Source organism: Canis lupus, chromosome 20 (genome assembly GCF_003254725.2).
Source record: "Canis lupus dingo isolate Sandy chromosome 20, ASM325472v2, whole genome shotgun sequence".
Classification (NCBI taxonomy): Eukaryota; Metazoa; Chordata; class Mammalia; order Carnivora; family Canidae; genus Canis; species Canis lupus.
The window spans coordinates 18195964-18222506 of record NC_064262.1 but is presented as its reverse complement, the minus strand read 5'-3'; the positions used below and the strand labels follow the sequence as shown (position 1 = coordinate 18222506).

At 36.1% G+C, this 26543-nt stretch overlaps 1 protein-coding gene across 3 annotated transcripts in view; it reads right to left on the bottom strand.

The window, feature by feature from the left end:
- Positions 1 to 5872: 5872 nt before the first annotated feature.
- CNTN3 (contactin 3) overlaps positions 5873 to 26543 on the bottom strand; it is a 327484-nt gene continuing 306813 nt past the window's right edge. For all 3 annotated transcript variants that reach the window (XM_025451601.3, XM_025451602.3, XM_035702741.2), the window contains 4 exons: positions 25497 to 25680; positions 10497 to 10609; positions 9741 to 9909; positions 5873 to 7837 (listed from right to left, as the gene is read on the bottom strand). In XM_025451601.3, coding sequence (XP_025307386.1) covers positions 7737 to 7837; positions 9741 to 9909; positions 10497 to 10609; positions 25497 to 25680 — 567 coding nt within the window. In that variant the 3' untranslated portion in view covers positions 5873 to 7736. The remainder of the gene's footprint in view (positions 7838 to 9740; positions 9910 to 10496; positions 10610 to 25496; positions 25681 to 26543) is intronic.

The following is a 26543-nucleotide window of genomic DNA, read 5'->3' as shown; positions in this document are numbered from 1 at the left end:
TTACCATCTGCACCAGTTACCCAAGTTGCACAGGGCCTCTCCCAGTTCCGCCATCACTCCTGAGCCAGTGGGCCCATCTACTATCACATCCACCTGTAGCCCACTAGCTGCCTTTTCAACAGTGTGGTGGCTATAAACACAATGTTCTCCACAGGACTTAACAAGTCTTTGAGTAGAAGTATGGGTATGTGTTATTTTCAAGAAAATCTCTTTGAAGCTACAGAATGACTTTTCATTGAAAGGTGAATGTTAAGTAAGTGAAATGTTATTACCTTGGAAAATATACCCAGCACCTATTCTCCCTTTTGCCAGGTCTATAGATTCAAATCTTGACCTACATCTATTGCTCTCTCTTTCCTCAAGACTATTTCATTACTTTAAAATGAATCTCCCAAGGTATGGCATGAGGCAACAAAATTTTTTTTTTAAATCTGTATTCCTCATATAGAGGTGGAAAAACAGGAGAAAATGGCTTTTTTTCCCTCTACAGAACGTGCCTAATCAGGAAGGGCCTTGGATAGAGATAAACATACTTAATTTCTGAAGGGAGAAGCTTTAGGTTATGTGGTAGCAGTAGCCAAAGACATCACTTTTGGCGTTTCCAAACCCAACAGGACAGTCTGTCACTTATACATAGTGAGTGATTCTGGCAGTTGGAGGTACCCTGAGCTAGGTAAGAATACAAAAATAGTAATGTTCCTAAAATGGGCTTCTCTTGGATACACTTCACATGATTTCCTTTTACCTAACATATTCTTTTCTTCCAAGGCTCTCTAAAAATTTCTCAGCCATTACAGGCTAAGTTCCAGAACTTTTTCTACATGCTAGACCAGCCCTACCAGAACATGTGTCTCTGATTTAAACTTAATTATAAATAATGAGGAACATATATGAAGTCACAAACAGGCCTGTTTACTTAAATAGGCAATAACAAAACTCTTAGTCTGAGATTTAACACCTTTCTGAATAACATCCTCTGAATATTATCACTGGTGTAGTTGATTTGTGACAATATTCTGAGCTATTTGTCATCTGGGTCTGGGTCTGGCTTGAGAGATTACAGATTGCAGCCAGCAGAGGCTAGGCTCCTTACATGAACCCAGTATTGTGCACAACTCTATCAACATTACCTTAGTTCTCACAATTACTTGAGCATATATTCTAAAATATCTTTCTCATCCTCAAATTACTCTCTAGTCTCTTTCTTTGCTTTCTTATATATAAAATTCCTGAGGCGAGGAATCTTAGACCTCTTATCTCAAGACCAGTGTCTGGAACTATGGATAAATTCATGAACCAACCTTTTAGTAAGATAGTATTACCATGTGTATTTGACAAGGAACCATTGAAGAAGGATTCAGCATTTAAAACCCAATAATAACAATAATATGATTAACTTATTAGAGTCTGTAATTGAGGACCAGGAGCCAAACTGTGATAGAGGCCTCCTATGATTACATCATGCCATCTGCCAGGATACTCCTCTAAGATGGGTCCTTGCATTGGTGCTGTTTTAGAGAAATACTGTGTCTTAGAGGGGATTAATTTCTTCTCCAAGGTCACACAGTTATTTAAAACATGGCTAGGATTTCCAACCCAGATCTATGACTGGGAACAAATGCTCTTAATGATGAGGCCATACCACCTTCTTTACAGTTTGGTCAACTTTCAGGGTATAGATGATCTATTGCTTATAATTACTTCAAATACAATTTTATAATACCTTTTGTTCTTCTAATTATCATATCTGTTATCTCCAGAGGCAGCCAGGAGAAAAAAATTAAGCAAACAAAACAGGAAAGGGTAAGATGAGATTGAATATTTCACTGATTTAATTCAACAAATATGTACTGAACAGATAAAGATGAGCGTTGTACAATGAGAGCGCTTACTGTGCCAGGGTTTATAATCCAGTGGGCATTCTGACGTGTGATCTTGATATTTAGCCTTGGAAGGGCAGCCATTCTCATCTGGATGTTTTGGAAAAACCACTACAACAATCAAATTGAATGGACATTTCCCTTCCTCATTAGCCAGTCTAGCTATACATTTCAGATTAGCTTTGGGTTTGTGTTTGTCACATTCTACTGTCTGATGCCAAAATAAATCTGCTAATTTACCATTCTTATCTTTGTCTCTGTTCCCCCCACACCCCCACAGAGTTTTCCCAAGAAACATCCAATTATACAGTTTCTAATTCTTCCTTTTCCACACACAGTACTAATGACCCAGGTAGAATCATCAGGCACCAACCTAATTTCAATGGGCAGAGTAAGAGTAAAGAATAGGAATGAAGACGACAAATAACAGAAGTACCCTTTCTTACATATTTAATTCTGTATCAGTACATTTATTCTGTGTGCAAGTTCAAGAGGTAATTATCACCTACGTAGAAGCAAGACATGCTAAATTAGGGCTCAGTGTTCAAATAAAAACAAAAGCAGAAAAACCTAACGATTTAAATAAGCCATATTCCAATCTGTTTATATCATTTCTTTCAAAAGAATGGTACAATTTACTAATTGCTAATTTTGTAATTGCTGCCATGGGTTGATTTTACCTTCAATATTTACTGAAGTGTATCCAACTTATAATGAATATCAGTACATTTTTCATTTTTAAAAAGGGTATAATACTTCAGAAAAAACCAATTAAGGTTAATTTTAAATTTAAAAAAAAGATAGATGGCATTGTAAGAGTATGGAACGGCAGGGGGGATTTTAATTGGAATAAAAGAACTTGTAACATCCTAAACATTTCGCATTTTCTTTATTTTACTGAAATAAACTGTTATGTTTTTATTGAAAATGGTAAAAATATTGAAAATCAACACAGACCACCTTTAAAAATATTAAAGAAGGAGATCCCTGGGTGGCTCAGAGGTTTGGCGCCTGCCTTTGGCCCAGGGCGTGATCCTGGAGTCCTGGGATCGAGTCCCACATAGGGTTCCCTGCATGGAGCCTGTGTCTCTGTCTCTTTCTCTCTCTGTCTCTATGTCTATCATGAATAAATAAAGTCTTTAAAAAAATAAAAATATTAAAGAAAATGTATGATGAAAATTAAACACAAAACCTAGAAAATATTTTTCATACAAATATTTTTATAACTTTTATGTAAGGAATTCTGAAGCTGGGCCAGTTTTATCTTGGATAACTTTCCACGTAGGAATTAGAGAATATCAAAATTTACAATTGTCAAAAGGAAACTTCTTAGCTTTTGCATTCCCCAATTTGAGTTCTTATCGACAATAGAGGAAGAACAAAGTACACTACAAATTAGTACTACAAATGCTTACTCAAAATTTCTATATATTAAGATTTTTAGTTTATTTATTCATGAGAGACACACAGAGAGAGGCAGAGACACAGGCAGAGGGAGAAGCAGATTCCCTATGGAGAGCCCAATGTGGGACTTGATGTGGGACTCCATCCCAGGACCCCAGGATCACGCCCTGAGCTGAAGGCAGAGGCTCAACCACTGAACCAGCCAAGGCGTCCCTCAAAATCTCTAAATCTGATGGATCTGATTTTAAGAGGGACCTAATCGTGCCTTGGGGTGCAAAGTTTGCTGCTTGCCTGGGTTGGAATCCTATTTTACTTGCCCTTGCTAGAATGACGTTGTACAATGTACTTAAAATCTGAGCCTTGGTTTTCTTAGCTGTAAAATGGGCTTGATAGTAATACCTAACTAATAAGATTGCTGTGATGAGATTACTTTAGCAACAGTTTAGTGGCTTGGAGTCTGGCACAAAGACAGTGAAGATGTCATCGGACATTATTTCTGTTATAGTCCTACAAAAAATCCAATAAAGAATCACTTTACCCTTCCTAGGAATTACTGGTATCATATACCTTTGATCCCAGTAGAATGAGATCAAGGGAAAGCTCTAAACATATTAAAAGAAAGTCACCCTCAAATGTTTATTTTTCAGTGTCACATATTTACCTATTGATGGGAAGATTAATGATAAGAGCGTGGCTCTAAGCACTTACACACATGGTTTCATTTACTAACTTCCAGCTTTTTAAGTGGGTACAAGAATAACTCAATTCACAAAAGATGAAATCCAGCACAAAGGGTGCAGTAGTCATGGAAGGTCGGACAACTCTAAACTACCATGGCCCCATTCTGCAGACCGGGAGACTGAGGCTTAGGGAAGTAACTGAATGTAAGCATGTAGGTCATATGGGCCACTAATTGGTGAGGGTGTAATTCAGACCAAGGCATTATGCCCTAAAGCTGACCTGATTTTGTCACGCTGAACAGCCTTGGCTTTAGAAGACAGGACACGGGCACTGGTTTTAGTGGCGTAACCTGTTTCCGCACATCCCTTAGGTCTTTCCCTTCTTTTAGGTACACTAATACACCTAGTACAGCTGTTGTAAATTTAAAATCGCACCTCCCTACACACAGGTGAACATACACTCATGCTTGGCACAAGCCCTACACACAGTTTCCCCACTTGATTGTTCTGCTTTTAAATCTTTGAGTTTTCATGTAAAAAGATAATTGAATTATTACTCTACTGTGAATTTTCCTTACATCCATAATAATATTTAAAACTCTTTACTAATTACAAATTAATCTCTTCTAGTGTATTTTTTGAAGTATTTAGAATATATTACACAAATATTGTTTAGAAAGTCTCAAACCCTGGTACCTGTGAGAAACTATGAAGGACTAAGTAAGTTGATATTAATCTTAAGAAAAAAGTTGTCAAAAATGTGGGTGTAGACATCATCAAACAAGTAAAGTCATTAGAAACTAGATACCATAATTATATAAAGTGTATTTCTTGCTTCCCCTCCCTCTCTCTCTCCCATGCCCAAAATACTTTTAATATAAAAGACCCTTTTTTCTTTTTCTTATTATTGGAGTTCAATTTGCCAACATGTAGCATAACACCCAGTGCTCATCCCGCCAAGTGCCCCCCTCAGTGCCCATCACCCAGTCACCCCAACCCCCTACCCACTTCCCCTTCCACTACCCCTTGCTCATTTCCCAGAATTAGGTGTCTCTCATGTTTTGTCACCCTCACTGGTATTTTCACTCATTTTCTCTCCTTTCCCTTTATTCCCTTTCACTAATTTTTATATTCCCCAAATGAATGAGACCATAGAATGTTTGTCCTTTTCTGATTCACTTATTTCACTCAGCACAATACCCTCCAGGTCCCTCCACGTCGAAGCAAATAGTGGGTATTTGTCGTTTCTAATGGCTGAGTAATATTCCATTGTATACATAAACCACATCTTCTTTATCCATTCATCTTTTGATGGACAAGGTTCCTTCCACAGTTTGGCTATCGTGGCCATTGCTGCTATAAACATCGGGGTGCAGGTGTCCCGGTGTTTCACTGCATCTGTATCTTTGGGGTAAATCCCCAGCAGTGCAATTGCTGGGTCGTAGGGCAGATCTATTTTTAACTCTTTGAGGAACCTCCACACAGTTTTCCAGAGTAAAGACCCTGCCTTAAACTGCTGTTTTAACCAAGTCAGTAGGGTATAAAAATAATTTTAAAAATATCCCCTTAGGGGCACCTGGGTGGCTCAGTGGTTGGGACAAGTCTTTGGCTCAGGTCATGATCCTAGGGTCCTGGTATCAAGTCCCAAATCAGGCTCTCTACAGGGAGCCTGCTTCCCCCTCTGACTGTTTCTCTGCCTCTCTTTCTGTGTCTCTCATGAATAAATAAATTAAATCTTAAAAAAATAGAAAAAGTAAAAAATATCTCCTTAGAAGATGGAAAGACTAAACTTTGGCTGAAAAATATAAGAAATGATAGCATCAGCATAACTATTATAATGCCCTCCCATTCCCCCCGCCCCTTAAAATATGCTTTTTTTACCATACCACAATTAATCATGCATGAGCATTTGATTGTTATAAATTTTATTCGAATAATAGAAAATAATACATACAGATAACCATAGGATACACACACAGAATTCAAAGATAAACTTTATACTTTTCAATATGAAACGAAGTACATATCTCATGGAGATATATTTCTACAAATGCCAGGAAACAATAGAATAATCATCTTGAAAATGGAAAGTATAGGAACATATTATCAGAATTACTAAATAATAAAAAGGTACAACTCCATTACGTGTAGCATAAAATACAGGTATTGGAGAAAGTGTTTCCCCACTTTTTGACTGGAAATAACAATGGACATATGAAATCTACTAGTCATTCAGATTTTTTCTAGATATATACAGTATATACAGACGTTGCAGAGAAAGTTCTAAATCTTTTTCTCCTTTGTGTATAATGACTTTATCTTAAATGTAATATTTAAATGTAAAGTAACATTTTATGACGGTATCAGAATTTTGCTAATTTTTATGCTTTTTTGATATCTGAACTGTTGGCTTCAAATTCTGATATCTTTGTAAAGAAGAACAAGTTCCTGCAAAATGTGAAACTGGTAGGAAAGAGGTAAAAAAATTGATTTTGCAATGTCTAACACTCAATCTGTCGATTTTCATATATTCTTTACATATTGCTATGAAGTCATGTCTTCAACAATCTTTTGAAAACCACATATTGAAAGACTGAGTCATACATATCAAAGTCAGCAGCACTGCCATGGTTCTATTACAAATTTAACTCAGGAACTAAAAAGCCTGCCAGACTCACTCTGATAGACGGTTGGATTTCATTAAAAAACCATCTCCACCATCCAAAAAAGAGACGGTCCCTTAATGGAATCAGAAATTGGAAATGAAGAATTGTGTGAATTTTGTTTAATATTTGAGTTGAGATTCAAGTCATTCCTTATTCTCTCCACCATGTTTTAATAAAACCTGAAAGCTTGTTCATAGGTGTGAAGGAAACAATTACTTTTTAATTTTTTTTAATATTTGAGAAAGAATAAAATGTGATCATTTCAGTTTCATAATATTATTGAAAAAAAAAAAAGAAAGCATTACCCATAATAGAATGCAAACTTTAAAAAAGCCACTGGTCCTTATGACTTTTACATGGTTAAGTAAATTCATATTAATATTTTGCACAGATTCAGCGTGTTAAAGGTAACAGAACACTTTCACATTTCCTTCTTTATCTGTTAACAATGTATGGGGCAGGGTCAGATGCGAGGTATTATTTCCACATTTTCTAGACGAAAAATTGAGAGCTAGAAGAGCAAGGTGATTTGTAAAGAATCTCACAACTTTGTTATACTTAAACAAAACAGCACTGTTCCCACCTCTGGTGTAGCATTTTCCAACATTCTTTTGAATCACATGCACCCTCTTCCAAACAGGGTAATGTAAAGAGGTAAAAATGTATTTTCAGCCTTGAATATTTCAAGTGAACATTTCAGAATAATACTGATTAAGTCTTCTGAGCAATGCTGTTGTAATGGGAAAATAACATTTGGACTAAATGAGATTTTCTACATTAACAAACAAACGTGTGTGCATATGTGTGTGTATACATGAGAGCAAGTGAGTCTATCCATAGGCAGTGCTTAAAATCATAGCTTACGAAGATCTTTATCAAAAGTCTAATGTAGGTAATATGTAAATTCCTTTGGTTTATCAAGTAAATATTAAGGCATTTCAGATTCCCCTAAAAAGATTTACTGTTTTTTTTTATTATATTCATATTTTACCTATAGAAAGTTAAAAATACAGAGTTGAAAAAAAACATGCATAATCACTGCATTTCAAGAAAGTACTTTTTTGTAACCAATTAACTTTCTAGTAAATAATTTAAAAAAGTTACTATCACCACAAGGCATTTACAATAAAGAACAATACTACGGGTATATAACTTGACACAGCGTGGACATTTGAGATGGCTGAAGTAGAACCTCTTGCATCCATATCTGTCAAAGATGATAAATAACTCATTAATAAGGACTGTATCAATATAAATAATCAGGGCAAAAGCAATACCTCTCTATCAAAATCAAATCATACCATGAACCTAACCTAAACCCCCAAGTTATTAGCCCTCATATTATTTATCAATGTAGTATTGTATTACTTGCCAAAAACATCTCTGAAAACGCTCATATACTTAAGGTTTTTAAAAAACAAATCTAGGCTTTGTTCATTTAGTATTATTTAACTTTAATTGAAATTGCAAAAACAACTTAATCATTTTGAAAACAATTACACTCTATTACTGACAATTTTGAGATAATTCAATGGTTTAATTAAAGAAAGCTTTATTGGATAAGAGTTTGGAAAATCTGTGTTTGTTTCTACTTTATGCATTTCTAGATAAATTATTTGGCATAATATAAAACATCATCTTTTTAAAAAGAGGCAATCAATAAAAAGCTCCATTTTCCTGAGATGGCCTTGTCTGCTCTAGTCTTTGCAAGCTCAGCAGACGGCACATGTCAAACGGAAAGGCTACTTTTGATTCAGCAGCCCTCAAAATGCAAAAATAGTGTCTGTCCCTGCAAAAGCAAAGAACCTACTCCTTACACTTACACTCTGGCCCTATTATAATGTGAACTCTACATCTTGCCCTATTCTAGGAATAAGAGAACATATCTTAATTACTTTAAAACCTAATATAATAATCATAACAAACTTAAATTTCTAGTTTTGCTCTATTGAAGTGCATACAGTTTTTAAAATGTCTATAGTCTGAAATAGTTTTTATAGATTTTAATGCTGTGGAACTCTGTTCTGAGATAAATGCTTCCCATTTTCTTGGTATAGTTTAGCTATTTGTTTGTTTCAGTCTAAGTGTGGCAGTCTACATGATTTCACGTAAAGATAGACTTCTTTCAAGTTTCCATACCTCTCTTTCTCGTTACTTCCTAATGATGTCAGTCATTTTGTTTTTTAAGATGAAAGAGAGAGCTTTTAATTTTACACCCAAGATTATAGACTAGGTCAAGCCCAATGACACAGGGAACAAAATTACTTATGTCACTGAGAGCTACAGAATAGAATATGAAGACAAGACAGCTTCTACTTTACTTAACTGAGGTCCCCAAACTCCAGACTTGAGATTTGAAAGAATAAATGAAGTTTCTTCTACCGCTGTCACTGATTAAATATGAAAGTGAGCCTGTTTCCCTTCACTCTAAAAGTGTAATTTCTATAGTAAAGTAAGTAGAATTTGGATTTTAAAAGGAAAAGTTAGTGTGAACCTCCTTTGAAATCAGAAACAAATTACTTTTTTTTAAGAAGTGTCTTTTGGTTAAAAAAAAAAAAGAGTGTCTTTTGGTTTGGCCAAGCAGTTTATGACCTTAACAATATTAAATTTTCCATTTTTTGGCAGCAGCTCTTCCTACCCACAGGTCCTATCCCGGTGCTTTAATAAAACCACCATTTTGAAAAAAAATTTGAAAATTTTTTTTTAAAGAATTAGTAAGATTCATGTATAATTCTAGGAGGCAAACAAAGATCTTAAAAATAGTTTGTAAGTTTAACATTATTCTTGTGAAATGCTTAAGAAATTCTGTTCTTTACAGGCAATCCAAAGGCAAATTTAGGCATAACTCAAAAGAAGGAAAAAAATTCAACTTGATAAAGTTCTGCTAAATATTTTTTGATGTCTTTTCTATTTATTATCTTTCTTCATATTTTGTATCACTCTTGAGAATTTTCTCTTAGCCTCATCTCTCATATTCCAAAAACTTCTTAGCATTCAGATGGAGGACATCATGGGGAAAAAATAGACAGAAGGGCATTGATTAATTCATTCTTGGGGGCTCATAACTCTGATGTTATCAATAAAGTAAGTGTTGAGTTTGACCAACTTACTGGTTATTCTTGGAATCCTGATCTGTTCGCTACTGGTTCCATCCCCTCCATCAGTGGTGGCCTTAACTTCAATAATGTAGTCCTCTTTAATGGGCAATAAAAGTTCTGCTGAAGTTTTATTTGTGTTTAGCACTTGCACATTATTTTGACTGCTAGTCCTATAGAAAACCTAAAATGAATGAACAAATACATTTATAATTCTTACATTGCCTACTCTTACTGTTTTTCATAGAACCGATTACACTGATGTCACCTCACTTATATTGTTTTGTTATAGTCACCAGAATACAAGTTCAATTCCTCGCTCTTTTCATAGGTCTTAAACTGGGGGTTAGTACATACTAGAATCATCAAGTCCTCAAAATCAAGAGTCCAGCTGGCTTGGGCATTTGTAAGGTTGGAGAGATGGAGCAAACCTCTACTGTACTGATTTTGAAAGCCAGACCAACAGGTTAGAGCCAACAATTTCAGTTGTTTTTTAAGTACTATATGAGCGACCATCAGAAGTAACTAATTAACATCATGAACAATTTACAAAAATTTTGTTCAAAATCACTGCATGACCAAAATTACTTCCCTTAAATTTATATTTAGAAATCAGATATCGGGGAGGGGGGGGATATCCTTTTTATAAAAAGTTTGATATCTCTTTGTCAAAATCAGATTATGGCAACCATATTATCACAGTTGGAAAAATCATTCAAACCCAGCTTCCCTTGCCAGGAATAGGAAAAGAAATCATTGCAAATAACTTACTTTATAACCCGTTACTTCTGATTCATTCTCCTTTGCTTTAACTTGTTCCCAATTAAGTAACACTTTAGTGTCTGTAGCATTCCAAACAACATTTCCTGGTGGCTGACTGGGAGCTTGAAATGCAAAATGATAAATTAAAACAGATTTGAACAGAAGTGATACTTTACATAGAACAGATAATGACAGTCATAGAAGACTTATAGAAGTATAGCAAAATCTCTTCGGTAATATGTTGCATATATGTATATATAGGTGGAATCAGAAAAAAAGATGAAGAGTAGCTAAATGCCCTTTAAAAAAGCTTTTTCGGGATCCCTGGGTGGCACAGCGGTTTGGCGCCTGCCTTTGGCCCAGGGCGCGATCCTGGAGACCTGGGATCGAATCCCACGTCGGGCTCCCGGTGCATGGAGCCTGCTTCTCCCTCTGCCTGTGTCTCTGCCTCTCTCTCTCTCTCTGTGTGTGACTATCATAAATAAATAAAAATTTAAAAAGAAAATAAAAAAAATAAAAAAGCTTTTTCAAGGGACATCTGGATGGCTTGGTGGTTGAGCATCTGCCTTCGGCTTAGGTTGTGATCCTGGGGTCCTGGGATCGAGTCCTGCATGGGGCCTGCTTCTCCCCTTTGCCTACGTCTCTGCCTCTCTCTATGTGTGTCTCTCATGGATAAATAAATAAAAGCTTATAAAACAAAAATACTGTTCAATTAAATTGTTAGATAATTCATTTCATCATAGTCATCACATCTTTTAGGACATTTCTTAATTGTGGCTGAGGGTCTTCTTCTGGAAACCTGTCCCTAATGGAGATAAGGAAATTCCTTTATCCACCACTAGAGGGATGCTTGTTGATTTACCAAGAAAGGCAGGCTGTGTGACCCACTTTGACACATCCGGAGGCTGAGAGAAATTGCCAACTGAGCAGATTAAAGATGCACAAAATGAAGTGTGGATGATTTTTAAGCCAAATTGTGTGATGAGATAGGCAAAATGGGAGGCAATCAAAGATAAGGGTTACTCATATTTATTCCCATGAAGTAATAGCTATTCATGTGAAAAACTGCAGCAGAGAGTCTATATTTCACTCTTCGTTTTCCAAGTTTTAAATCAATTTTTGAGAAAAATAAGGCAAAACCCTAAAACATTAATGAGAATTCCATTAGATAATGAATGAAATTCTCTGAGGTTGGAAAAACTTGGGTTCATAGCTTAGTTCTCTCTCACGAGCACCAGACAGCATAGTCATGCTGGGGCAAGGGGGTTCAGCGACAGCACAGACAGGACATTAAAATTCAGTTTCCTGTCAAGCACAAAACAAACACAATATTATCCATTTGGCCACAGCATCGCAATTGCCCAAAGCAGTGCTGAAATATGTTGTACTTGTGGATTTAGCTGCAGAATGTGATCTGGTTAACTGAATTTGTAATGGGAAAATGATATAAAATATTGGCTATGCAGAGAAATTTCTAAACATCATTGACTCATGCCACGAGGGAAAGACGGCTGAATTTACAGATGGGAAGAGCTCTCAGATACATTTATGTGACTAATGACACCAAACAAGATTGTATTCCCTGCAGATTCTTTTGCTGCGTGTCTGCTCTTTCACACTATTCTATGCTGCCTTTGAAATGTTGCGATCTGGCATTAGCAACGACTTGAGGTCAGCTCAGAGAGCTGAAGCTGCACAGCTCTGATAACAAAAATATGTTTAACGGCAGTTGCTTAGGGTTGAAATACTGTTGACCACGTTCTGGTGACTCAATCCAAATGATATGAATGCACAAGTGTTAGAACATTTCCCCCAAGTCTATGATTTCCTGCATCCTGACAGTACTATAACAGGACAGGTTCTGTTGGATGTGGTGCAGAGCACAGCCAGCATGGTCTGTTCTACCAAAAGCTGTGTGTGCTTGGAGATTACAGGAAACTTGAGTAATTTTGGTTGAATCATCTCTTCCAACACTAGGCTTGTAGAAGAGATGAAGTGCAAGTGTAACATTGAGGCTTATCTTGTATCAGTCCAAAAACAGATGAATGAATTCAGCCTGAATCAAATACCTTTTGAATAAACAGAAAGAAAGAAACAGGAAAAGGGAAAGGAAGAAAAAAATTAAGGTTTGTTCTGGGTCTGATTACTCTTATTCTGAATCATATCAGTGTTTCCTGAGCCTCAGATAATCATGTACCACTTTCATAACTTTTGCTATCTTTAAAAAGAAGACTAGATTTAAAAAAAAACAACACCATATAAACATCTACCTTTAGCTTCATCACAAGCACTAATACACAATCATGGGCTTAATATGCTACTGACATTCTTAAGGTGCTCTCTAAAATAAATGAGGCATTCTTAAATTTTAAAAAAATTGTGAACCACCTTTAAATCATCTCTCTTACTACTACTACTAAGAATAAATGGTGGATTATTAATCACCACTAATAAGAATTTTCCATCATCTGGAAAATTCTACACCAAATAAGTTTTCCTTCTATGTTCAAAATCCTATTATTGTTAGTAACTAAATGCTTATTAAACATTTATAAGATGGGCTGCGCAGGGTGCCCGGGTAGCTTAGTTGGTTAAGTGGCTGTCTTCAACTCAGGTCATGATCTCAGGGTCTTGGGAGCTCTGTGCTCAGCAGGGAGTCTGCTTCTTCCTCTCCCTCTGCCCCTCCTCCTGCTTGTGCTCGCTCTCTCTCTGTCTCTAATAAATAACTAAAATCTTAAAAAAAACCATAATACGGGCATGGTAAAATGTGCTTTTATATAATGTAATTTACTTCATTCTCATTGCGTTATAATAACATCCATTTCTGTACATGGCTAATCTGGACCCAGAGACTTAAAAACAACTGAACACTCATGTTTACATCAGCATTATTCACAGTAGCAAAAAAGTGGAAGCACTCTAATCGTCTGTCAACAGATGAATGGATAATCAAAATGTGGTATATACATAAAATGAAATATTATTCAGCCTTAAATAGGAAGGAGATTTGCTAACACATATTACAATATGGATGAACCTTGAGGATATTACAGAAAGTGAAATAAGCAGGTCAAGAAAAGGGACATTCTGTATGATTCCACTTACATGAGGTACCTAAAGCAGTCAGATTGATAAAGACAGGAAGGGGAATAGTGCTTGCCAGGGACTGGGGGTTGGGAATGGGGAGCTGTTTCATGGGAACAGAGTTTCGGTTTTTAAGATGAAAGACTTCTAGAATGAGTTATACAACAACCAATCTTAACACTACTGAAGTATACATTTAAAAATGGGCAAGATGGAAAATTCATGTTACATGTATTTTTACCATAATTAAAAATTAAAAGCAAGAACTTACTAAGCTACACAACTGGTCAGAGATATTATGTGGATTCAAACCAGCTCTGATTAATTCCAAAGTCCATGCTGCCCATATTATATTGTGCAGAGTACCTGAGACCTTATTTAACTTCCAAGTAACTGATCACAGATTTATAGATGATGTGAAAATGAATATTAAACAAGAATGTCACAAGAATGTCACAACCTCCACCTTCACAGAAATGTTTTCCCTGCTATCTCAAACTAAAGTGGGGCCTCTTCTTCAGATATTAGGTCCTTTCTTCATAATCCTCATCAAAGGTATATTTTACATTTTGTTGTGGTTTTATTTTTATTAACATCCAGTTTTCCCCCATAAGATCCTTGTAAGCAGAGACAATATCCAGTAAGGTCTATGACACAGAGAAATCAATATGGTAGATCACTGGCCCAATGCCTTGCCAAGGGTAGAGAGCAAATTAGAATTTTGTATATGACTGATGTTTTAATGTAAAAAGCACAAACTCAAGTATCAAGGAATCACTTTTACAGTGTTATCAAAAAATAAGTTCAATCCATTTCCTTCGTGTTCCCAAGAATGATTCGTGCAATGAACATTCTAAATAGGGTAAAGATTCAGAGTAAGCATTAGTGAAGTTAATTTCCTATGGTGGCAGCAGGACAACATTTGGCTGGCCACACTTCTCAAATGCAGCACATCAGATTTCGAAATGAATTGTCTAGCTACATGGTTAAAAGTTCTCCAAGACATCCCCCAAAATGGTATACAATTTACAAAGACAAAACTGGGAGAGTTAACACTCATTGATCATCAGCTTTGAAACCTGCAAAAGAAAGTGTGTTAAGGGTTAAAGAAAAAATGAATAAGGAGGTGACAACATCTGGAATAGTTTTTGAAAGGCAAATTACGATTTTTAGATATAGACGCGAAAGAGGGAAAGGTATCCTGCATAGGGTTAAACATGTGTGAAGGCACAAATGCAGGAAATAGCAAGGCACAGTGGGGAGCTAAGAAGTTCTGACTGGTTACAAGGTTATGGGGAGGAGAAGGGAGAGAGCAGATGCAGCTTAAGGAGCAAGTAGGAGGAGGCCTGGGTAGCTCAGTCGGTTAAGTGTCTGCCTTCGACTCAGGTCATGATCCCAGGGTCTTGGGATAGAGTCCTGTGTCTCTCTGCTCAGTGGGGAGTTGGCTTCACTTCTTTCTCTCTCCCCCCCGCCCCGCCCCCCACTTGTGTGTGCACAGGCATGCTCTCTCTCTCTCTCTCACTTTTTCTCTTAAATAAATAAAATCTTAAAACAAAAAGAAAAAACAAAAAACAAAAAACAAAAAAAGAGGCAAGTAGGAACCAGATGTGAAAGGTCTAAGAGACCAAAGAAACCAGAAGAAGGATTTTTCTGTAGGCAATTAGGAAGGCATTAAATAAATGAAAGTAGGGAAATGATACTACCAGTTTCGGTTTCCTAGATCTTTGTGGGAACAGAGGGAAAGGAGGAGAATCTTAGTGGGCATTCTGTTGGGAGAACATAAGTAGTGCTTCATGTAAGAGAGAATAAAGGTCTGTTAACATGAAGATGATTATAGAGGACCTGGAGGGATGAAATTTGTGTAGACGCAACAAATTATGATGACTGACATCATATAGGTGCTGGCAATAAAAAGCAAAGCTGGATACCTGGGTGGCTCAGCGGTTGAGCATCTGCCTTTGGCTTAGGGCATGATTCTGGAGTCCGAGATCGAGTCCCACATTGGGCTCCTTGCAGGGAGCCTGCTTCTCCCTCTGCCTATGTCTCTGCCTCTCTCTGTCTCTCATGAATAAATAAATAAATCTTAAAAAAAAAAAAAACTAATTCTAGCTGATGACACAGACCTTGAGGAATAATGTCTCCACCTGGCATGTTTTTCACTATATAATTAAGAACTATTTATGTATTAGGGATCCTTCCGAGTACAGTAAGCAATGAGATAAACATGTTCTCTGACTCTAACCATAGGCCATATCAGTGGTTCCCAAGGATCCACATTTCTTCCACTAGAGAGGATTTTAAGTGGATGACATTTTTAATTGGAAATATGTACACACTTTCATGATAGATTAAAAAAATCTGTCACATCCAATTCTTGACTGACAGATGTAATTCTTTTGGATGAAGCCAATATTGATACATCTGTGGTAATCTACTTCACACACAACACACGGATCATTAAAACTAGGTTCTAATTAATGATACAGAACAAAGGTGGTTATGCAAACACAAATAACTTGTATGTTTCCAGCTGCACACAGATGTCTGCTAAGCATCCCAAAATACAGAGTGACAATTCCAACTAATTGACCTAAGGGAATATTTAATACAAATAATTCATCTTAAACCAAGTGATCAAGAAAAGAATATCACTTTACTAATAATAGTCACAAATACCCTGATTAATTCTTTGTAAAACTTATTCTCAGGTTTTCCTTTTTTTTTTTTTTTTTTTGGAAATCAATTAGGTTTATTTTTCTTTGCATTTCTTTGTACTGTTTAATTTTTCAATTCAAATAATTGCTCCATTTTCATTTTATTAAAAATCTTAAAAAAATCTTATAGCTACTATCTAATAATAAAGAATATTAGGGATTTTCTGTTTCTAGTAAATGTATAGTTGCCTTTTATTTTATTATTTTTTAAAGATTTTATTTATTCATTCATGAGAGACAGAAGCAGAGGGAGGAGCAGGCTCCATGCAGGGAGCCCGACGTGGGACTCGATTCCGGGTCTCCAGAATCACTGCCCTGGGCTGAAGGTGGCGCTAAACCGCTGAGCCACCCAGGTGTCCTGTATAGGTGCCTTTTAAAATAAATATATTTAACTATTAAATCTATAAGGAAAATAATAATACAGGTTGTTTGGGTTGGTGGCTAAACTCATGCAAATATCGAGGGACTGGAGATGGCAAAACGCTGGGCAGATTAGGAACAGGTTGAGTTTGCTCAATGCATGAACCAACCTTCTCTTTAGCAAAATCATTCCCATTTGTGGTTTCCATCGTCACCAAATTCAGTTACCTTGTATTGAGCCTTCAATGCCCTCTTCCATCTTCAAAGACTCAAACCTGAAGCAGGAACTCTTTGCTTCTACAATCTCTCTAAAAAGGCTGCCTACCCTCGTGTGCCAGGAGTCATCTTGTAACAAGCACAGAAACAATCTACCTCATTTACTTCAGACAAAGGCCTGAAAGCATTGTGGCCAGTTACAAGGCCCATGTCCTGAGCTACTTGCTTAACCCAACAGAAGCCACAGTGTCTCAACTGTAAAACAAGGAGAAGAGCTTGGAGAGCAACTGTTAAATGAAAACCCACAGGAGAGTGGAATCGCTTTACAACTATAAAACCTCAAATCGGAAGTTGCAACCTGAAAGTACATTAGACAGCCTGCAAACTTTTATTTTTTATTTTTTTGGTCTAACCCCCGGTACTTTAATTTTGTTTAGTTGCCGACATTTAAAACTCAGGAGCTTAAGTTCTGGATTTTTTTTTTTTTAACTTTATTTATTTATTTGAGTAAGAGCACAAGAGGAGAGGGAGAGGCAGACTCCTTGCTGAGCAGAAAGTAACATGGAGCTTGATCCCAGGATCCTGAGATCACGAACCAAGTGGAAGGCAGACGACCAAACGACTGACGCACACAGACACCCCTAAATTCTGGATTTTTGATTGCTGATTGCTCGTGTAGTATTAGATTGGAAAGAATGGGGCCTACTCTGATGGATAGAGAGAACAGGCTGGACCTAAGATGCCCCAGCCACACTTCCCTGATCATTTATACCTGACAGCCACTGAAGGTATCTGACTTTACATTTCTCTTTAGAAATAAATACTAGTTTTGGCAGGCGGGGGTGGTGGTGGTGGTGTTATGTGTCTGGATGGCTCTGTCAGTTAGCAAAACTAACGAAAACTAATTCAATTTTAGTAGAAAGATAGCATATTACAATATAGCACAACACTGGTTGGCAGGCTGCGAAATTATTTCAGTAATTTTAAATGCTGTAACAAAAATTATTCATTGAAGGCCTTTATTATTGTTGTTCTTCAACCACCCATCATGATATCCTCTGTGTATTTGATTCATAGACTCCTCAAAGTCAGCTTTATAGATTTTACTTAGTCTGCAGCCTCTTGCCTATGAGTAAATGATAACTATAAGGCTGTTGACTGGATGAAGCTAGGAATATAAGGCATGTTTACCAGTAGCAAAATGATTAAATTGTGGTATATTATCACAATCAAATATAATACATACACTAACCTATTTATGAAAAACTGCTAATGACCATGGGATTTGCTATGATGTATAGGTAACTAATACACAGCATACTTCCAATACACAACAGACATTCTATAGAATATAAGCCTGAAAAGAAAGCCCAACAATTAATGGTGATATTTCTGAATAGACAGAATTATGAGTGATTTTTATTTTCTTCTCTTCAGTTTTCTTTTTTTCTCAAATTTTCAACAATAAACATGTTTTCTTTTATATAATAAAAATAGAGGTTGTTAAAATTAAGAATATTATTTTCCAGAATTTTCAATAGTGATATTTTCATAGTGGTGATGGTGAAACTGGATTTACTTTCAAAATCTGGGATTTTAAGAACATATAGAATTTTAAGAACATGTTTGCTATGATTAATTATGGAATATTCAATAGATATCTCAATTTTTTTTTCTTGCCTCCTTGATGATAATGAAGTGACCTAGTGGTAAGTGGTTGTTCTCACCAGTAGCTAGAAACCGTATTTTATAGTTGGAGTTCAGTTGAGTTGAACATTAGCATTGGTCATGAAACTGCTTAAACATGTGACATTGTACAGGGATCAGGTAATGAAAAGATACTTTCTCCCAAATAAGGAGACATATTTGTTTAGGAACCATTAGAATTATTACAAATAAACAAATGACTAATAATAGGAAGCTGACTCAATGTTTAACTATACAACAAAAACATCTACATAACTCATCTGAAACTCAGAAAAGACTTTTCTTGGGGTCTAACCTGGAATGTCAGAGAGGAAGATCTTTCTTTGTTTTAAAAGACTGGAAATTTCCTTGACCAAAATCTTTCCTTCTTTGAATAATAAAAATAATACAATTTGTAAACTATAAGTAAAAGCATTTAAAAATTTCTAGAGAATTTGTAGGCAAGTGGAATATTTCCAAAAAAGTGCCAAAGCTCCAACAAAGTAAAGTTCATAAGATTTACACATTTAGCCAGAGGAATGACTTGTTCTTTTATTAGCTGAAACTCCCTGACTGAATTCTGTTCAAGTTCAATATTACATTATTATCTTGTTTCAGAACTTACAAAATTAGAAATCATTTTGTTGAAGTCCATAGACAAAAAACAAAACAAAACAAAACAAAAAAACAAAAACAAAGACAAAAAAACTCTATTGCTCCTAAGTCTGAGGAATATGCATTAATGAACAGTGTTTCTATATCTGTCTCTGTGATTTGTGGTATATCCAACAATAACATTAAGTCACCTAGTGAGAAATTTCCTTTACTTTTCCTATTGGTTTGAAGAGAAAGCTGGATTTGGGGATACTAGGTCTTTAACAATCTCTTAGATACTAATATCATAAACACGGAGGAAGCAGGTTTAGAGGTTTGAATAGGCAAGAGCATGTTGCTAGTATTAAAAAAGTGGAGTGACTTATTTGTTAATTTTATTATTCTTATTGATTTTATTACTATTTGCCTTATTATTTTGTTAGCATGAATTTATGGCAATGATACTGGTTTCCATATTCAGTTTCCATTTTAGTTTTAAGTTTATAAAAGCAAAAATTACAAGCTACTTTTTAAAAATAATACATTTATTTTTTATTGGTGTTCAATTTGCCAACATACAGAATAACACCCAGTGCTCATCCCGTCAAGTGCCCCCCTCAGTGCCAGCCACCCATTCATCCCCACCCCCCCCGCCCTCCTCCCCTTCCACCACCCCTAGTTTGTTTCCCAGAGTTAGGAGTCTTTATGTTCTGTCTCCCTTTCTGATATTCCTTACCCATTTCTTCTCCCTTCCCTTCTATTCCCTTTCACTATTATTTATATTCCCCAAATGAATGAGAACATATAATGTTTGTCCTTCTCCGATTGACTTATTTCACTCAGCATAATACCCTCCAGTTCCATCCACGCTGAAGCAAATGGTGGGTATTACAAGCTACTTTTTAAGACAGGACTGCCAAGTACATATTAGAAGAGACCCAAAGGAATGGCAAAAATTGAGAAGAGAAGTCACATATAAAATTTGGGAAACCTTGCATTGATATCTTTTCCTAAATCATAACTTAGAGTGGATAATCAGATAATTAAATTATACACATAAAACTCGAGAACTTCCAAATTGTGTATTTGAAATAGGAATATTCATTTCATTTTAAACCTCTGAAATATTCTAACTCATATTCTTTTAGTGTTTGTTTTACTCACATTACCTTTTCAATTCCTTAGAACACACTTAATTGGTTTCCTTAAATTTAGACAATTGATTTTAGCTCAACTTATATGGATGAACATTCTACTTGCAAAAGCAAAAATCTCAAGGGTAAAACATTGTATCATTTAATATTATTCTGTTTTATCAAGTGGACATACATGTATAATCATCACTGAAGGAAAAAAAAATAGTATTCCCTTGTTCCAGGGTAAGGTCTGGGCCTGTGATTCAGGCCAGGCTAGGGAAGGTTTTCTATCAACTGATCATAACAATTGGTTCTGGAATGAGCCAAGAAGAACCATCCTTGGCTCTGAGTGGAGTTATCAGCAAGGAGTGGTTCACTTTTCCCAGGGCGTTTAGTTGATAGAAACAAGCCTTAAGGTGCAAATAGCAATACTTCTACCCTGAAAGGGGAAAATGGTGAGAATGATTCCATCAGAGCCAAGAGATGGAGAGAGTCTTGTTTGTTCAACATCCATTATTGGGCACCAGCTATAATTACTTCAACACTGGAGAAAGAAGTCTGAGGAGGGAGTTATGATCAAAGTGGGTAAAATTTTTGCGCTGAAAGACAAAAATTGTCTTCCATTCAAAGCAGGCTGGAGAGACAACAATCAAATAAATGAGGATGAGTTATAGAATGTGAGGTTGGTGTCAGTGCTCTACCCAAGAACAAAGCAGGGAAGGAGAAAGAGTGTCAGGAGATGAGAGATGCACTTTTAAATACAGTATATTAAATACAGTATATATTGGGTGGCACTGAGCTGATACTTGAGCAAAGATCTGAAAGAGATGAGAGAATAAGCCCTGGATAGCTGGAGGAACTTTCTGGACAGAGGGAACAGCAAATGCAGAGGCCCTAAAGTGAAAGTGGAGTGAGCAAAGACGAATATAGTAGGAAATAAGTCAGAGTAGGATTTGGAGGATGGATCATATAAAGCCTTGTTAAGCATTATAAGGATTTAGTATTTATCTGAAGTGAGATGAAATGGGACATCTTGAGCAATACTGGGGACTTTGGGAGACAGGGGTGAGGAGAGGCTGAACAGAAAGTGGTCATTGCCCTGATCCATGTGAGGGATACTCCACCTTGCATCAGGGTGACAGCAGTGAAAGCAATGGGATGTGGTAGGTTCTTGCAGAGTCAGATTCTGAACCAGTTGTAGGGGATGAGAGAAAGAGAAGAGTTGAGGGTGATTCCAAGATTTTTGACCTGAGAAACTGAAATACTGGGGTTTAATTTACTGAGACAGGAAATGTTGTAGAAAGGACAGGTTCTAAATGGGGTGGATGGGACAGTCAAAAACTTAGTTTTAGAAATATTCAGTATGAAGTCTTATTAGATGAATCTTGAGGATGTTGGTAGAGTGCTAAATCCATCCATACTGAAAGCCAGAATTACCACTTGACTTTTTAGTTATACAAAGCAGAATATTTGCCCTACAAATTCCTTCTTGCAATCTCTGAACATAAAATTCTCAATATGTTTCCTTTTAGAAGCCAAGAAATTTCATCATTTACATGCCATCTGCAATTTTTCCTCATCAGTGCCTTTAGAAACAAGATGTTCTTAAGAGTTAGCTCTCCTTGGGTTGCAAGTAACAGAGACCCATTTTAGATTACTTAAAGAGGCTAATTAGAGTTTAACTCAGAAATGCTTCCAAAAAACACAAGTATTTGGATATCAAAAATTAAGTGTTTAATGGAAGCTACAGCATTTAACTTGAGAATCCTTGTATTATTTTACATTAATCAAAAATAATCACCCAAGATCTGTATTGATATAAAGGCTTGCATACTAAATTCCATGATTACGAGTCCATGAAACTTGCACATTTTAAGCAAGATGGTAAAAGACTACATTAAGTGTTTTGAATTCACAATGTTCAGTCAAGAGGAAGTATATTTGATTAATAATAGTCCTTCAGGCTGGCCTGCTACTTTAAATTTCATTCATCCATTTAGCTACCCACTCAGTATTTAACACATGGTCTGTAGCACCATGCTGGGCACTAGGGCTGGATGAACAAGACACAGAAGGATTCTTTCCCCATAAAGTTTATAATCCAGAGGGGAAATCAGACAGCAAGAAAACAGTCAAAGATGTTATTTTAGTACTTATGTCTGAAGCATGATGATAATTCTCTTTATATAGAGATAATCACAAAAATCTTACCAAAATTCTTATAGGATTTGAAGCTAAATCCAAAGTCAAAGGTTAGGATGACTATTAAGAGTTGCCAGTAACAGTAATAAGAACAATTTAATTTATATATCTATCTATTTATTTATTTTTAAAGATTTTATTTATTTATTCATGAAAAGCACAGAAGGAGAGGCAGAGACACAGGCAAAGGGAGAAGCAGGCTCCATGCAGGGAGCCTGATGTGGAACTTGATCCCGGGACTCCAGGACCACACCGTGGGCCGAAAGGCAGGTGCTAAATCACTAAGCCACTGAGGCATCCCCAAGAACAATTTTAAAGGGTTCCATTTTACTTGCATTTTGGTATCTTTAAGGAAAATTATTAACATAAAATTGAAATTTGTAACATGCTTCTCATATCCAATCTTAGAATAATTAGGATTTCAATTATCTCTATCAATCTCTGACCCAAGGTAGGAAATTTTTCCCTAATAACACTACAGATCAACAAGCAATTCCACTGAATTGTAGAAATAAGAATGTATCACTTTCTGGGGGATTTTATTCAATTGTTGGAATTCCCATCAGACTACAGCTCCATGAGCAAAGGAATCCTGTCTAGCTTTGATCACATTACCCATATCCTAAGCATGGAGTAAAATCTCAAAAAACACTGATGTTAAATGAGACACAGATATTCTGATTATATGGATGAAAGAGAGGCTCGAAGAATTAAGACTCTGTATGGATTTGGATGCCTATCCTGCTACTAAGTCTGTGATCTCAGGGAAGTTAAATAACCTCTATATGCCCCAGCATCCTCATCTCTAAAGTGAGGCTACCATCAGCTTTGAAGTCATGGTGTTGCTGTGAGAACTGAGAATCAATATACAAAACACACTGAGAATAGTGACTGCAAATTGCTCAGTAAGTGTCAGTCATTAAAATCATAATCACCATCATTATTGTTGCATATTTCTACTTTAGATTGAGTGTTTATGTGTTACACTGAAATCATAAAAATTTCTTTTTAAAATTTTATTTCACTCATTGTACATTATCTTAATATTCCTATTATTTGTCTTTTCCTTATGTTTTACCAACTTAAGTTCTTCACTGATTCCATGATGATGTCATACTGTTATAATCATAATTTTTTAGCAAGTAATCATATCAATTATTAAGTCAGAGGGAAGAGCCAGATAAACTTGCTTGCATATATTCTTGCAATCAGAATTTTTGATTGATGCTGTGCTTTGAATACATAAATAATGATGTATATTTAAATCTTACTAATTCAGAATTGTTATTGAGAATACCAAACACATTTAGCGAGAAGTTCTAAACACAGAATGTTTTCAGTTTAAATATTTCCAAACCCGTATACTCCTTGGTCTAACCCCTGAAATGTATTATGAGTAAGAGGTTGGGGTCAGGCTTTCCCTACTAACTCGTGAAGGACAATATTGAATTATTCCATGAGTTGGCTGATTGTAAATGTATGTTACTGAAGATTTACAATGGTTTGTGTTAAACTTTTGCTCTGCAATCTCATTATATCAGCAAACTGGTAATTGAGTTCTCTTTTATATAGATAATTCAAACATGAACATGAACTTCGCTGATCAAATTAACACTGGCTAACTAAAATCTAAAGTAGTAGGGCAGCCCTGGTGGCTCAGCGGTTTAGCGCCGCCTTCAGCCCAGGGTGTGATCCTGGAGACCAGGGGTGGAGTCCTGGAGACCTGGGGTTGAGTCCCACGTCAGACTCCCTGCGTGGAGCCTGCTTCTCCCTCTACCTGTGTCTCTGCCTCTCTCTCTCTCTCTCTCTCTCTCTGTCTCATGAATAAATAAATCAGATCTTAAAAAAAAAATAAAGTAGTAGAATTATGTTTTATATATATTTTAACTTATCCACAAAGTTAGCCAGTGATATTCAGTTTTATATTATTGGTATTCTCAGCAATTTTATTTAACAAATGTATGGTCTCATAAAAATTTGAGGATTATATACAGATATAGAAATGCATTACAGAAATCAAGCAAAATTAATGTCTCATTCCCATATGCAGCCAGTTAAGCAAACATTTTTACCGAGTTAATAAATTTTGAAAACAAGAAGAAAAATAATTTTCTGTAAATAAAAGTAATACATTATTGGGTTAAAAGTATTTCATCCTTCATGCCCATTTCCTTACCTGCACGATGCTAAAAATAATGATAGCTACCTCCTGTGGTAGTTAGGAAATTTAAATGTGGGAATACATCTAAAGCACTTGGGACATAGAGCATTCTCAGTTGCTATCAGCTATGATGAAGACATGACAGAGACAATTCAAACAGTTGTACTACAAGAAGTTACTAACAAAATACAACAAATAAAAACATAGCTGTGCTCTCAGTTTAACTGAAATATATGTGGGAGACTATAAAATTGCAAATTACTGATTTTCCTGTAGTGTAATTCAAAGCCAAGTTATGTATAGCTCATAATTGCGGCTTGTGAATTTACCTGTGAATACATAACTAACAAAGGCTCAGCTTTGAAGGCAACTAACATCTCTGGTCAGATTTTTTAAAGTATTGGTATATTCACATGGACCAACATCTTCTGGTGGTAACCTTTTAATGCACATTGGCATCTTTTAAATAAAGTAGGAAAGCAAAAAACAAGAAAATCACTCGACTCTCTAGTATGAAATTTAACTTACTCATGTTTACCAGAAATCCTCAAGCTTTGGAAAACTAAAAACAAACACAAACAAACATGAAACTAAACTAAGTTTATCACATTTTGAAAGAAAAAAAAATCCCATACTAAGATTTTTCAAAAGGTACACATTTATTTTCACTTGGGGTTTCTATCTAATGATTCAGGGGTATCACAAAGACAAAGATATATGTGACTGAATTTCCAAGGGTTTGGGGTTGGATTTGTAAGATTCAGTGTGCTTACTGACTTGGGTTGTCCATTTTAAATGATGAAGAAAGCTACCATAAATTACTTCCTTGCCATTGAAAAAATCAGAATATACGTACGAGTTTTCTTGGTGGTTGCATTCACTGTGGTGCTAAAGGGACCAGCCCCAGCACTGTTGTAAGCCCGGACAGCTGTGTAATATGCCAAGTTACTCTTCAAGCCACGGAGTCTGGCTGACGTCTCATTTCCTGCCACTTTCACTTTGCTTGATGATTCTTCTTCTCCGTTATTCCAATAGCGCACCTGGTGGACAGAAAAACATTAGTGATGCGAAAGGTTGACACAAACAGTACTACCCCTTTACATGAAGTGATTTTCATGAAAATGGGTACTGTACTATATATACATTAATCATTTATGCAACAAATGCTGGTTAAGGACCTCATGTGTGCTAAGTGTTCCATTAGGTTCTGTTCCACAAAAGTGAGAGAAAAAGGATGGCAGGAGGAGACAGAAAATGAATAAGCACATGAAGAAGCCAGATAAAGTCAAAGAGAGTAAGTGCTTGACTACAGCTCATCAAGGGGAAAATGAGGGTGAAATCTTATTGAATAAAGCAAGTGCACCCCGCCCCCTTCTCAGGCCCTAACCAACCAGGTCCAAGCTCAAGATCAGAATGCTGGCAACTCTATTTAACCTCCACTCAATGCTAGAGGTTCCCTCCGGGAAGAAAGTGAACTGTCTGAGAAAAAAAAAAAGACTATCAAAAAGCCAGCTGGCCACTGGATTATCCTACAGTGATGGCCAGGTGTCAACAAGTCCACCTGCTCATGCAGAGCTGCTGAAGAGAAAAGGAAAGCAGTTAACACAGTTAAATTTAAGTATATGATAACATGTTTTACTTGTATTTCATTATTCTGAATTGTGAAAATGATCCAAGATATTATATAAAGATAAATGCATATGTAGTATAAGGCATAAAAATAGGTTAATGAGAATATTTAGTAAAAAAGAAAGAAGCGTAGGAAAATACAATAAAAATACATGTTTCCTATCTCCAGTCTTTGCTATAAAGTTCTGCTATGCTCTGCTAGGAAGTTTGGATTATCTATAAAGTAAAAGCAAAACCAACACAAACAGCAAAGGCATCAAAACCACCAAATGGT